At 41.7% G+C, this 14,655-nt stretch overlaps 1 protein-coding gene across 1 annotated transcript in view; it reads right to left on the bottom strand.

Annotated features, from left to right (window-relative positions):
- The window catches only part of LOC310988313 (myosin-1-like), a gene marked incomplete at both ends in the record, with an annotated part of 31,496 nt that overhangs the window by 16,675 nt on the left and 166 nt on the right, over nucleotides 1-14,655 (bottom strand). The window contains 26 exons of the mRNA XM_083974859.1: nucleotides 365-455; nucleotides 587-732; nucleotides 1,388-1,564; nucleotides 1,646-1,888; nucleotides 2,966-3,050; nucleotides 3,221-3,391; nucleotides 4,423-4,559; nucleotides 4,660-4,783; nucleotides 6,257-6,374; nucleotides 6,582-6,669; nucleotides 6,825-6,901; nucleotides 7,034-7,166; nucleotides 8,048-8,227; nucleotides 8,358-8,528; nucleotides 8,631-8,780; nucleotides 8,879-8,997; nucleotides 9,611-9,749; nucleotides 9,840-9,943; nucleotides 10,069-10,167; nucleotides 10,273-10,336; nucleotides 10,557-10,649; nucleotides 11,220-11,313; nucleotides 11,811-11,838; nucleotides 12,599-12,755; nucleotides 12,869-13,012; nucleotides 14,527-14,630. Coding sequence (XP_083830985.1) covers nucleotides 365-455; nucleotides 587-732; nucleotides 1,388-1,564; nucleotides 1,646-1,888; nucleotides 2,966-3,050; nucleotides 3,221-3,391; nucleotides 4,423-4,559; nucleotides 4,660-4,783; nucleotides 6,257-6,374; nucleotides 6,582-6,669; nucleotides 6,825-6,901; nucleotides 7,034-7,166; nucleotides 8,048-8,227; nucleotides 8,358-8,528; nucleotides 8,631-8,780; nucleotides 8,879-8,997; nucleotides 9,611-9,749; nucleotides 9,840-9,943; nucleotides 10,069-10,167; nucleotides 10,273-10,336; nucleotides 10,557-10,649; nucleotides 11,220-11,313; nucleotides 11,811-11,838; nucleotides 12,599-12,755; nucleotides 12,869-13,012; nucleotides 14,527-14,630 — 3,236 coding nt within the window. The remainder of the gene's footprint in view (nucleotides 1-364; nucleotides 456-586; nucleotides 733-1,387; nucleotides 1,565-1,645; nucleotides 1,889-2,965; nucleotides 3,051-3,220; nucleotides 3,392-4,422; nucleotides 4,560-4,659; nucleotides 4,784-6,256; nucleotides 6,375-6,581; nucleotides 6,670-6,824; nucleotides 6,902-7,033; nucleotides 7,167-8,047; nucleotides 8,228-8,357; nucleotides 8,529-8,630; nucleotides 8,781-8,878; nucleotides 8,998-9,610; nucleotides 9,750-9,839; nucleotides 9,944-10,068; nucleotides 10,168-10,272; nucleotides 10,337-10,556; nucleotides 10,650-11,219; nucleotides 11,314-11,810; nucleotides 11,839-12,598; nucleotides 12,756-12,868; nucleotides 13,013-14,526; nucleotides 14,631-14,655) is intronic.

Below are 14,655 nucleotides of genomic sequence, written 5' to 3'. Positions count from 1 at the left end.
TCCTGGTGTTAGCTTAGCTACCGTTAGCTGTCCCTGTCAGCTGAGCCACTGATGCTTTCTAGATACCGTGATTCCCCCAAACTGAATAAATACAACACATAGCAACACAAAACACACACACAGAAATAGTCATGTTTCTTCAATCATTTCAGATTTGTCTAAACAGTGATAGGGCGTGAAAAATATGATATATAGCTAAACTCTCGTTCGTTACTATTGATCTCATTCAAATTACGTGCTGGTTTTCTACCTGGAAGTAGAATGTAAACAACAAGGCGATTCGGTCTACACAAGGCCTGTAGCAGCAGCAGTGATAGTGATGAAGACCAGGAAGCTAAACAAGTCCTATTCTGGGTCCACCTACCTGAAGCTCTTTGATTTTCTTCTGAAGCTGAGCAACCAAATTCTGCTCATCCTCCATTTTAGACTGAAACTGACCCAACTCAAAATCTTTTCTTGAGGGAGGTATGAAGAGAAAGAGAGAAAGAAAGAAGGACCATGGAAAAACAGAGGGGTCAGTGATAACGTTTTCCCACTCTTGTCAGTGAGGCAGACATTCGATACAAGATAAAATGTGTTTTCCTACTTCTTCAGGCTCTCCTCCAGCTGGTCCTTCTGGTTCTCCAGGTCCCTCACTGAATCCACGGACAGCTTCAGATCCGACTCCAGCTTCCGTTTGGTTCGTTCAAGATCCACCCGGACCCTCTTCTCCTGTTCCAAGGAAACCTCCACCTGCATGGGAGAACATGGATTGTTAGGGCGTATTCACACCAGGAAAGTCCGATAGTTCACTTGCTTTGGTGCGGACTACATTTTTTTTTTACTTGGTGCGGTTTGTATTCACATCGCATTTTTTCACAAGCAGATCAACTTTGTAAACAAAAGCACGTGTGTACCACAGTCGCTCAATCATTGGATAAAAATTATCAGCGGGATCTTCCACGAAAAGTCCACAATGGAGGTCATGAACGCGTTTCTTGCTGCCCTTTCAATTTGGTAGTATTTCCTGTTGCACCTGTCCTGTGCTTATTCATCACTTGGAGGCTATGTGGCCGTTATGCAGCCGTCCCCGTGTAGGATGGTCAGACAACAAACACACAGACGTCTGCATGTGTGTCTGAAGGATGGTGCGCTAAAAAAAAAAGAAAAAAAGGACGGCACAGCAAAAAACAAAACAAAAAATATTCTCTCAGGATGCCGCGTTGCCGATCGGCATAAAGACAGTGAATGTGTGTGTGTGTGTGTGTGTGTGTGTGTGTGTGTGTGTGTGTGTGTGTGTGTGTGTGTGTGTGTGTGTGTGTGTGTGCGCACAGGCAGTTGGATCAGTTGAACTTATTTTTGAAGTTTCTCTTTGTAGACACAGTTCAACAACTGACACTTTTCTTACACTGTCCACGTGCTGCTCCAGCCGGGCCTTGGCCTTGGCCAGCATGTTGACTTTGTCCTCCTGAGCCTGAAGGTCATTCAGAGCCTGCTGGTGAGCTTCCTGCAGTGCAGCTTTCTCTCTGCTCAGAGACATGATGGATTCATCCAGAGCGCACATCTCCTGGGACAGATTCTTCACCTGGACGGGGAGAAAATAAATCATTCAACCGACGTTGATGTTCTCGTCATCACCAGATCGAAGCTCCTCAACCCGACTCACCTTGTTCTCCACTCCGTGTCTCTCTTTCTCCACTTTAGCCAGCGTCATCTCCAGATCGTCCACATCTCTCTTCAGTGACATCACCTCATCCTCCAGCTGCCGTTTCTTGGAGGTCAGCGTGGCGCTCACCTCCTCCTCGTCCTCTAGACGCTCCTGCATCTCCTTCAGTTTGGACTCCAAAGAGATTTTGGACTGAATCAGCTGATTGCAGCGATCCTCTGCATCCGTCAAGTTGTCCTGCTCCTGGATGATTAGGATGGAGAAAATATATAACCTTTGGATTTTTGTGATTGGTTTTTAACCTCCTGAGACCCAAGCTTTTTTCCGGTGTGCATTTTTTATATCTCCTTGCTATCTGGGATAAGTAGGACCTAATAAGTACAATACCTAAAGTTTGTCTTTGTACATGAAGTAGTTTTTGCAAAAAATGATGTCCTCATATGAGGACACTGGGATTATCACACCATAAAAACCAGAAAGGCCCAATTTGTGTAAATTCAAAATTTCAGCTTTCTACAATAAGTAGTTCTCTCAAAAATCAGTGTCCTCATATGAGGACATTGGGTCGAAAAACAATGAATCCTACTGTAGAATACAGTGACATATGGAAGTTCAAAGGGGTTTTATTCTAAAATGCCATGTCATCCTGAGGTCAAGTACTATCAGTCTGAAGTGGAACGGTCAAGTAATAACAAGTAGTTTTTAAGAAATGTGAATCCTCCTGAGACCCTGCGTCCTTTGACCTATTAGCCACATTTAGGGACACTGCCTGTGCCATCTTATGGTGATATCACAAAAAAAACAACAACAACATGGTACTTTAATAACATGACATAGTCCCAATGTCCTCAAACGAGGACGTGACATTTATTGATGTCCTAGTCTGCTACTATTACTAAAATGTGTCAAATTTTAATGCCATATGAAGACAGAGACATTGTTGTACATAAATACACTGGTTTCATTCATAAAATTTAGATTTAATTCTTACCTTGGTCTTTTATCTTCCGGGAACTGCCATAGAAGGCTCCAGCTGAAATTCCCGCCATTTTTTTACCCCAAAGATATTGGTGTAATTTGTGATATCACCACAAGTTGGCGCAGGCAGTGTCCCTAATTGTGGCTAATAGGTCAAAGTTTTTAAATATAGTTAACCCATGAAGACAAGATTAATCCTGGAGACGCATGGTTTATACTGGGAGGAAACAAACTAATTACAGAGGCAGAGCTGTTCTGTCCAAGACTCAGAGCTTGAAACCAGACACAAACTGGCTGAACAAAGAACCATACAGAACCAGAGAAAACTTCCATGGGACTTACAGCTTGGAGCTGCAGAGCCAGGTCGTTTTTCTCCTGAACTAAAACCACCTGCTTCTCCTCAGCCTCCCGACGCTTCACCTCCGATCTGATGGAGGAAAAAAAGCAAGAAAGCAAAGAGACACAATGGAGGAACTGGAGAAGGAAACAGAAACAGCATACCTCATGAGGCTACAGTGAATTCATTCTCCACTTAAAATATCTATACCACTTATTAACATTGTAAAGAAGATAGAGTACAACAGCAGGCAGACAGACCTGTCGAAGGCCTCTTTCAGTTTAGCAAAGTCTTCTTTCAAAGCAGCCAGTTCTTTCTCCACCTGTGCACTCCTGAGCAGGGGGCGGAGCTTATAGAACAGCATCATCCAGGGCCAAGTCCTCACAGAGAAGAACGCTCTGAGGTTGAACTGAATCACCATCACAGCGTCTCTGATGGGAGGAATTAAAGAAGTTGCTGAAATACAATACGACGGCTTAGAACCAAAGGGGCGTAAGTGACATTTTGGGCGAAAATGAGTTCTATATATCAAAACACAGGTCTCGATGAGCTCTATCCAATGATGCCAAGGACCCATCTGAGATCAAACTGTATTGAATAAAGCAACAAAACAATAAAGACCTAACACAAAAGTGTGAGTAATGTTTGGAGCCAGAAGGGCGTAAGTGGACTTACTCCCTTACTTACATAGAACCCTTTTTTTTAAGAAAAAGGGTCCTATGTTCCCCACCTATCCCCAAAAGGACCAGGGCAACATGCAATTTTTGGTCCTATACCTGCAGTGGAGTTGTGACTTTGCAGATTTTTGCCTATTTTTGAGTGAGAAGTTGAGTTGTGACTTTGAGTGAGAAGTGGAATTGTCCCATTGGTTGGGTTTAGGCAATGAAGAAAGGAGTTGATTAAGTTTAATACAGTAAAAAGACCAGGTAGAGGCTAGACAGGCCAGATAGAGAGAGTCCTGATCGGGGGAACATAGGACCCTTTTAGAATAATTAATGAATGAGTTAAATGACAATTAATTACTTATTCAAGTGTTAATTATTCATTGTTCATTGTTCAATGCATTGTTCAGCAGATACGCCCAATATGTCCTAGAAGACGCCAAAAAGGCGTATGTGACGTTTTTGACATATTTTTTTTATTTTAAAATGTTTAAGAACATGTTCATTGTGTTAATATGTCATAAGTTTATTACATAAATACTCATTCATATAAGTATGTCTGTGGTTGCAATGTTGTGGTTTAAGGTTAATGAATACAGTTGATTGAAGTCTGGTCAAAATTTTGTTTTGTTTTGCGTCTCCTGTAAAATTTGTCAAAAGCCACTTACGCTCTTTTGGTTCCAAGCCCTCGAATGGCACAATTATGTACATAAAATAACTGAATAACTGAATGCAAAACAAAACGTATTATTCCTCATGTTATTTCATATTATTCATTCATTCTGTTACAGTATACTGACCTCCCCTGCATCATCTTCTGTCGTTCCATCCTCATCAGCTTCCCTCTGCACATGGCCTGGACAGTGGTGAGGATCTGAGACAGACGGGCGTCCCTCATGTCCTCGAGCAGACCCAACAGACCGGCCTTAAAAAACACCTGAGGGAGGTGTTGTGGAGATGAAGGGGATCATATTCAATCACAATATTTACAGTGGGAGCTGCAGTAAGTTGTAGGAACAGCAGTATTAATGTTGGACCTTTGTTTGTCCAAACTTGTACTGGGTGTGGTCTATGTCCAGAGAGCCCAGCAGCTTCTCCACTGCCTTCCTGCTGTCGACAAACGAATCCTCCGGAATCGCACAAGGATTTAGGATGCGATAACTGAGAAAAAACAATTACAATGTAATAATGTCTCACATAACAGCATCCAAATTATACCAAATACAAGGCCAAAGCAAAATAATGATGATACAGATACAATTTCTAATACAGCATTGGTCAAAAATGTAAAAGAAATGATACTGGATGTGTTTTCTCAATCCTTTAAAATTGACCAGAATTCCCTGTTTGTGATCAGTTCTGACAACGGCATGAATTAAAATTTTTCTGCAATTTTCTGCAATTAGCACCAATATAAGTTAACAAAATGGAAGGTAGCATTTGGTAAATTGTCACACAAATTATATAGAAAACAACAGCGGTCCCAGAATGGAACCCTCAGGCATGCCAGATGAAGACCCAATAACCTGAACACACTGTTGTTCTTGCAGACACGTTGTTGGAAAACCAATTAGAGGCATGCTCAGATACAGCAATATTACAGGCTCTATCAGTCAGAATGACATAGTCTACTGTGTCAAAAGCTTTTGACAAAACAGTAAAAAGAGCTGCCCTGTATATTTTTCAGTCCAGTGCCTCAATAATGTCATTTACCACCTTAATACCAGCAGTTATTGGGCTATGTTGCTTTCTAAACCTGACTGATGTGATAAAATACACAGTATCTTTGTCTTAAAGGGAGAGTTCAACCAAAATTGAAATTTCACTCATTATCTACTCACCCTCATGTCGACTAAGGGGCTGGGAGAAGTTTCAGAGTCCTCCGTGGCTTCTCTGAGTTACAGGGGGTCTCGGCATAGCAGTGCATGTCCATATAACGGTTGCAAATGGATACCAACTGTCTTCGTAACAAAAGGACACACCAAAAATGCTGCTCGTCTTGTATTGAAGCCACGAAATGTGAAATTGTCCCGAATTTTTTTTTTTAAATAAGTCTATATTACAAGCTTGTTTTGTAGCGGAAGCTTCTCGAAGCTCCTCTTCCCGGTTCGTCCAAATTTGACAAACCGGGAAGAGGAGCTTCCGCTACAAACAAGCTTGAAAAATAGACTTCTTTAATTTTTTTCCGGACAATTTCGCATTTCGGGGCTTCAATACAAGACAGACATTACATATGAGCAGCATGGAGGCATTTGGATGTTTTTTGGTGTGTCTTTTTGTTACGAAGACAGTTGGTATCCATTTGCAACCGCTATATGGACATGCACTGCTACGCCGAGACCCCCTGTAACTCAGAGAAGCCACGGAGGACTCTGAAACTTCTCCCAGCCCTTAGTCGACAAGAGGGTGAGTAGATAATGAGTGAAATTTCAATTTTGGGTGAACTATCCCTTTAAAACATTCCTTCACAAATCTTTCATGCACTGTAGCCAAAACATAACTGAGGGATTGAGCAGTAATTGTTAACATTGGATGGGGTCTCCTTCTTTCAGCAAAGGAAGAGCAGAGTCGAGGCAGATTTACGATACTAGGAATGACATCATTAGATGTGTGTGCGTAGGTATTTGGACTCACCGCTGTTTGAACTCAGCATACAGGATTCGGTTTGGAAAGCCCTTCCTGCAAATCCTGATTCCCTCAAGGACTCCGTTACACCGTAACTGGTGCAGGACCAGGAAGGGATCCATCACACCTTGGAATCAGAAAGGGCAAAGGATGTATGAAATGTAAGGTTGTTGTCAGTTTTCATGTTTTTGTGCTTCCAGTTTACATGCTGTTTTTTTTTTTTTATCCCCTGCCTCTTGATTAACTCATTGAAAACCTTGTGATTTTCGCCTATGATGCATATTACTGTAAAACTTTGCAGGATTGCTAGTGAGGCTACAGACTGTTGGGTTACCTGGAATCTTGTCTTCATTGGGGATGATGCAGCGGACAAAGTGAGGCTGAGTGCTGCGGAGATTTCTCATCAGCTTGTTGAGATTCTCCTGTATTTAAGACGACAAAGAAATGGAGACAGTCTATTTAGTGCTCTGAGAGTCAGTCAAAGTTGTTGATGCTTTCATAATTGTGCCTATAGGCCCTGAAAACGAGAAGTGGAAGTAGTGATCAATTAACTCTGATCATCAACAGTCCAGCTCACCTTGTGTAACTGTGAAACTGTCTGGAAGGAAGCTCCTTTCCTCTTCCTCTGTTTGGTTTCAGCCTTGGGATCCATGGCTGAAACAGCAACACAAACAACACATGTTACATGTCTTCCCATTAAGGTGCCTGGTTTTATTCTAATTTAGAGTTTTTGAGGGGTTTTATTCATTTTTTATTTTTTTTTAGATTGTTTCTTTGTCGAGTTACCCATCTCAGAGCTGATGTAGTTCTCAAACAGTCCAGCCATCAGTTTGTTGGAGGATTTTTGGAACAGAACAACCACTGTCTCATTCAGAGGGTCTCTGTTTTTATCCAGCCAACCTGTGATGTTGTATGGCACCTGCAGTGAAATACATGTTTTAAAATTCCTCATTGTCCAATCTAGCATCAACCATGGATAGACTTAAAGGGATAGTAGCATTTTTTTTAAGTGGGTTTGTATGATCTACAAATAGCCCCTAAGTACTTTAATTGCAGTAGAAGACTCTCTGCACTCCTCCCGTTAGCAACGCCAGCCCATAGCCCTGCCCAGAGATTTACAACATACAGTGTTGTGAACAGACCCAAAGAAACGGCCTATTTTCGCAGCCTAAAAGAGGTTTTACCTGAAAAAAAATACACAGTTCCATTGTTCGCTATAATATAATTTTTTCCAGCCCCTCAAAGTGCAGAAAGTTTTTATTTGGACCCAACCAACTGCTGATCGGTGGGCGCTAACCCTGGGCGGAGGGATACGTGAGTTGGTTAGGTCCAAATAAAAACTGCATTTTTCCTGCACTTTGAAGGGCTGGAAAAAATTATATTATAGCCAACAATGGAACTGTGTATTTATTTTCAGGTAAAACCTCTTTTAGGCCGCGAAAATAGGCCGTTTCTTTGGGTCTGTTCACAACAATGTATGTTGTAAATCTCTGGGCAGGGCTATGGGCTGGCGTTGCTAACGGGAGGAGTGCAGAGAATCTTCTACTGCAATTAAAGTACTTAGGGGCTATTTGTAGATCATACAACCCCACTTTTAAAAAAAATGCTACTATCCCTTTAACTTCTTAAAATATTCTCTTTCAACCTCTCTGTTCTTCTTTTGTAAGAACAAATTTCACGGAGTCCCTCAAGCTTCTATTCTTGGACCTCTTCAGGACCTATTAGCAACTATTTAACTTGAGCAAAGACATGCTAAACATGAGCAGGACCACCAAAGGAATGATATGAGCTGATACCCACCACTCCAGCGTAGTGAACCACCTCAAAGTGAGTCTCATATTTGCGCTTCTTGTCCGGCCTCGGCCTCTGGAAGTTGGGCGACTTCCCCAGGTGGTTGTCGTAGAGTTTGGTTTTAAAGCTGTTGTCTGTGGCCTTGGGGAACATACACTCCTCTTCCATGATGGACAGAATACCCATAGGCTGCCAGACACAATTACAGATTATTTTGGCATATTTCTCTGTATCAGATATAGGCCTACTATATTTTTCATCCTGGAGAGATGAATCATGCCATAATATTAACATGCGAGAAGACTCCAAACCAGCAAACCCTTTCTATGAGGTCTATGCAGGCCTGCAAGTCCAAACCGAAGTCTATAAAGGTCCACTCGATCCCCTCAGTTTTGTACTCCTCCTGCTCCAGGATGAACATGTGATGGTTGAAATACTGCTGCAGCTTCTCGTTGGTGAAGTTGATGCACAGCTGCTCAAAGTTATTGAACTGCAGAAAGACAGAAACAGTTTTGTAGTTTGCTCTGACACTTTCAGGAATTTATGTACCATAAACAAGTTTCATATAAATCAGCCAGGCTTTCCCCTTTACCTCAAAGATTTCGAAGCCAGCGATGTCGAGGACGCCAATGAAGTACTGACGAGGCACAGGGGTGTATAGAGACGAGTTGATGCGACCCACTAACCATTTAAACATGCGGTCGTAGGTGGCTTTGGCCAGGGCTGCCACTGCATAGTTAACCTGTACATGCATCAAATAACCAGTTATAGGCTCACTGACCATTTTGACAATTAATGTGACACAATTAGGTATCTGGATTGATCGGATCGATCTGTTACCTGCTCTACAGTCTGTCCTTTCACGATAAACTCATTTCCAACTTTAACGCGGGGGTTCAACAGGCCTTTAAGCAAATCAGCAGAGCTGATGCCCATCAGATAGGCTGCCTTATCCACACCTAAACAAACACAACACATCGTCACATACACATACAACAGATAACATACACCATCATAACAAATTAGTTCAGATTTCAACAGAAAAAAAAAAAAATTAATATTATATATTAATTTATTTTATTTTCAGCTATTTATAATCTGTTTTTATTGTCGTGCTGTGTGTGACTGGTTCTGTGAGGGCAGTTGACCACATCTGAATTTCCCTCGGGATTAATAAAGTACTTATCTATCTATCTATCTATCTATCTATCTATCTATCTATCTATCTATCTATCTATCTATCTATCTATCTATCTATCTATCTATCTATCTATCTATCTATCTATCTATCTATCTATCTATCTATCTATCTAAAAGTTGGCAAGTGATCACACAAATCAGTGAGAAAAGGTTGGACCATGAACTATCTGCTGCAAAACTCAACCTGAGTCAAACTTGCAGCTTATGCACATACAACATATCCTCAAATTGTTTTGTTTTTTATCTTTTAAAAGTCATATCTGTGATTCCATAGTATTAAACAATTATCTCTCTCAGTGAGTATTAAAAGTATAAACCACAGCAGAAGTTTATCTGAGTACAGAACATTGTGTAACTGAAGGTGAGTCTTACTCTCGGTGCCGTCGGCCTCGGCCTGCTCCTCTCTCTGTTTCTTCTTGAACCTCATGTTACCAAAGTGCATTATGGCTCCAACAATCTTATAGCAGCCGTACTTCTCCTCTGGAGTGAAGCCCAGTGTGTCCATGGCGTGCTACACACACACACACACACACACACAGACAGGTTAGAGGTGGTACGACCCACACATCTGTGTGTCTGTTTGGGATGATGTGTTTCTTACATCAGTGAGGTTCAACTCTTCTCCATCATTGATGCTCTCCACTGTGGTCACACCCTGAGAGCAGAAGTGGTAGTCATAGGGGTTGGTGGTCACCAGCAACATGTCTGCAACACAAAACCAGAGAAATTAATGTATGTCACTGAATAATATTTATTTATAATATTTATTAATTAACGGTTTTTACAGTAATACAGGTTTTATGGTAGTTTATAATGGTGAGTGGGGCTACCTTGTAGTTCTGGCTTGTGATTGGACAAGATCTGGTAGTAGATGTGGTAGCTTCTCTCTCCTGGTTGCTGGAACACAACTCTGGACTTTTCTAGAAGATCTGACATAACACACATACTGTAGATCGTAGTTTGCCTTTTTCTGCTTTAGCATAAAACAAACTACAGCAGGTTGTTGTAGTTTATTAAAACACAAACACACTCACAGATGTCGATGTCAGCAGATGCCAGCCTCCCTGTTGTCCCAAAATGAATTCTGATGAACTTTCCCTGAGATGCACAAACACAGACTCACACTCATTGTAACACAACACAAACTTAAAGAGTAGGTCAAAGTGTTTCAAGTCTGTCTTAAAAACACAGTCAGACGCCTTGTCGCCTGGATGAAATTAATTGTATTGAATGACATTACAGCAAGAAAAAGCAGTCATAGTAACACAGAACTCCTGAGCCCCAGCATCAGTCTTCATAACCACTTCATGCAACTCACAAAGCGAGAGGAGTTGTCGTTGCGGATGGTTTTGGCGTTGCCGAACGCCTCCATGGCTGGATTGGCCTCTATGATCTGGTCTTCTAGAGATCCCTGAACATGCACAGACAGAGGAAATGAGCTTACAGTAACGCCAAACTGAGAAAAACAGCTTTTTGTGTTTTTCATTGTCAGGTTTAAGAATCAAATTATGAATAACTACCTTTAACTGATTAGATAAAGGTGGACTGAATTAAATGTATTTTGTAGTTTGTCTTTCTGACCAATTTTGACCGTTTTTTGGCATATTTTGTGATCAATCTTGACAGTTTTATGGCAGATACTGCACTTTTGCCTTGGTTTTGGTTCAGATACTGCACTTTGTCTTGGTATTAGCTACAGATACGGCACTTTGCCTTGGTTTTACTTGAATGTAATTAGAGGGTAAATGATAGAATGTAGGGAGTACAGTACTCTTTGCAGATACTGCACTTTGCCTTGGTTTCACAGTGCTTTTTTGGATGGACAGCAAAATAAAAAGCCCAATAACTCTTTTCGCAGTGCCAATATCAAATTCTCCCTTTTTTTTTTTTTAAATGCAGATACCGTACTGCACTTTGCCTTTGTAGGGCAGTGTTCTATAAGAAACGTACATGTATTCTCACACTAACAGCACAGACTTACCCCTTTCTTCACATTTTCTCCCAGAGCAGCAATAATGGCAAAGTATTGGATCACCCTCTTGGTGTTGACAGTTTTCCCTGCACCCGACTCACCACTGACAGAAAAGAAAACAGACTGTACTGTTAGGTAGTGATAGAAAAGTTCTCAAATTTTAAAGGTCCATACTGTGTGTGAAAGAACCAAAAAAACACCCCAATGCAGATTTACAACTCATCCCTCAGGCATCTCTAGTAGCATCAGGTCACTGAGCCAATCAGAAGAGAGGAAGCTCTGAACCTCTCTTCTGATTGGCCCACTGCTTTCTGAGTGATCCAATAAAAATTGGTAAGATTTTAGGTAATCACTCAGAAAAACCAAATCCTTCAGGAATGGATGTTGGATTCAAATGGATGGGGCTTTGGGTGTGACTGAGAGGTGACCGGTTTGCAAAGTTACAGAAGTCCCAACAGCTTGTTTTACTTGACATGAATTCCTGTGATTACTTCCCAACAATGTCACTTGTGTGGGTCTGGGGATCTAGTGTCATCAATGTATGGCATCACATTTATCGGCAAGAATGCAGATGTTACAGCAGCTGAGGTTCTGACTCACGTGATGAGCATCGACTGGTTCTCTCGATCTGTGGAGGGAAATGAAGCCACATGAAAGAATGGCAGCAGAAGTAATCAATATGATTGGTGATGGTTGAGGTCAGGATGAGGCAAATATTAGAGGTCAGAGGTTAAAGGGATAGTAGCATTGTTTTTAAAGTGGGGTTGTATGATCCACAAATAGCCCCTAAGTACTTTAATTGCAGTAGAAGACTCTCTGCACTCCTCCCGTTAGCAACGCCAGCCCATAGCCCTGCCCAGAGATTTACAACATACAGTGTTGTGAACAGACCCAAAGAAACGGCCTATTTTCGTGGCCTAAAAGAGGTTTTACCTGAAAAAAAATACACAGTTCCATTGTTCGCTATAATATAATTTTTTCCAGCCCTTCAAAGTGCAGGAAAAACTCTGTTTTTATTTGGACCTAACCAACTGCTGATCGGCGGGTGCTAACCCTGGGCGGAGGGATACGTGAGTTGGTTAGGTCCAAATAAAGACTGCGTTTTTCCTGCACTTTGAAGGGCTGGAAAAAATTATATTATAGCGAACAATGGAACTGTGTATTTCTTTTCAGGTAAAACCTCTTTTAGGCCGTGAAAATAGGCTGTTTCTTTGGGTCTGTTCACAACACTGTATGTTGTAAATCTCTGGGCAGGGCTATGGGCTGGCGTTGCTAACGGGAGGAGTGCAGAGAGTCTTCTACTGCAATTAAAGTACTTAGGGGCTATTTGTGGATCATACAACCCCACTTTTTAAAAAAATGCTACTATCCCTTTAAAGGCGACTCACTCTGCAGCAGGTCAGAGTAGGCGTTATCGGCGATGGCGTAGATGTGGGGCGGGGTGTCGGCCCGACGTCTTCCTTTGTAGGCCGTCACCACCTCAGCAGAGTAAACCGGCAGCCACTTGTACGGGTTTACTGTGACGCAGAACAGACCAGAGTAGGTCTGACACAGACACAGGGTTAGAAGTTCCATTTTAATAGAAAACAGTTCCATTGTACAAAGATCTGGAAACTTTCTGAGGGAAATGTATGAATAGTCCACTGATAGATACTAACATAGATCATCCACATGCTGTATCTCCTCTTCAGGTTGAAGAGCACCGAGGCTTCGTTGAGATGAGTCAACATGGCCATGTCCTCTAGCATGTCAAACTTAGGAGGGTTCATGGGCTGGAGGTCATCTTCTTTTACGATCAGAAACTGAAACACACACATGTACAACATCAAGGGTGAACCTCTCAGATCTTAGGGTCGGTATTGGAATCAGCTCTGCCTCAGTGCCTTTCAGTGTTGCCAGATCTCACGAGAGAAACAAGCAACTGGAACTATGAAAACAAGCCCAAAACAAGCGAAACCCGACCAGACCCGACTGCTCCTTCTCTTACCTTTGGTCAGTCGGTTCTCATCTTGCTGTGTTTGGGTGGAAATTATGGTCAGGTCGGACCATGGGCTTTCCTTTTTTTGGGGGGCTGGTGCTCATGCGTCGAGTCTGAGGTTCAACACCCAAGGCGATCGTGAACTTGCAGAAAATAGAAATTGAATCGGCTTCTAACTAAGACCGGCTTTTATTTGAGAATTTACGGTAACGTTAATTCTCTTGATCAGTGGAGGAGAGTGTGGTGAAAGCGCCAGCAGTCTCGGGGTGCAGGGGGGGGAAACACCTCTGCTATCACTGTGGCAATGTGTGTGTACGGGGGAAAGAGAGGGGCGGAGGGAACGGGGGTGACAGATCCAGCAAGAGGATAAACTATCCTGCGTTTAAATAACATATCGAAAATATCTACTTGACAACTCATGGAGCTGGAAACAAGCCTAAATAAGCAACTATACTTTCACAACAAGCCCAAAAAAAGTTTTTAGAAGCGATTTCACAGAAAAAGAAGCCCAAAGTCGCTTATAATAAGCGGACTTGGCAACACTGGTGCCTTTGGTTCTTGAAAGCCAACAGAAGAACATCACACAACAGATGTTAGGGTTATTCCCATCACTGTTTGCTTTATATGAATTCATCTCTATAGTCTTTATGTTACATCAACGTTACTGCTTTTTCTTGTCAGCAGCCCCCCCCCTACAGCCACTGATGTCAGCTTTTGACCAGCAATTCAACTTTTTTCTTTGGTTGAACTGCTTTTATTAGGCATTTTATGGAGCTAATTTATTCCCTTATTCTGAGGAAGATGTACTGTGGCATGGGCGGAGTTGTGTTTTGTTTCGTTGTTTTATTTGGCTAATGTGAGGATCTAATTGAAGACCCTGGAGATTTTACTGTTAACAACACGTGACATAAATAAATAAAATGGTCAGTCTAACATATTGGCTAAAATTGATGTAATCATAAATGTATCAGAGTGTATGTTCTTCATTATACTGCTGCACAGAATTGCCATGTTTATAGAAAGTCCTCCTTTACATATATGGACCATCAGTAAACTGGAATTGTCTGTAGTTTTTGTATTCAACAAAGGGATTGTTGTTAATAATGTATCTGTTTTATACCAACTATCCCATGTTATCAGGGAGGTAGACAGCTCTTGATTTTGACTAATTGAGATTAAAATGACTTTTCTTTTGATGAGGCAAAACTATGAAAATGTCCTGTTCCTGCAATGGACGGAGAATCCTCCAGAAAACAAGTATTAGCTATGTCCCTAAACCTGAAATCTGACATATTTACATCTGCTAAGTGAAGAAAAACGGTTGATGGATTAACCCACCCGCCCGTCCTTGGCCTCCACCGTGGTCTTGTCTCCATTCAGTTCTTTGATTTCCACTTCAGTATAGGCTTCAGTTTCATCAGGCATCCAGACACGCTTCGTACCTGAGACCAAAGATTTACACACTAA

The sequence above is a fragment of the Trachurus trachurus genome (genome assembly GCF_905171665.1).
Source record: "Trachurus trachurus genome assembly, chromosome: 7".
Classification (NCBI taxonomy): domain Eukaryota; kingdom Metazoa; phylum Chordata; class Actinopteri; order Carangiformes; family Carangidae; genus Trachurus; species Trachurus trachurus.
Note: the sequence above shows the minus strand (reverse complement) of the source record. Positions and strands in the feature narration are given on the sequence as shown.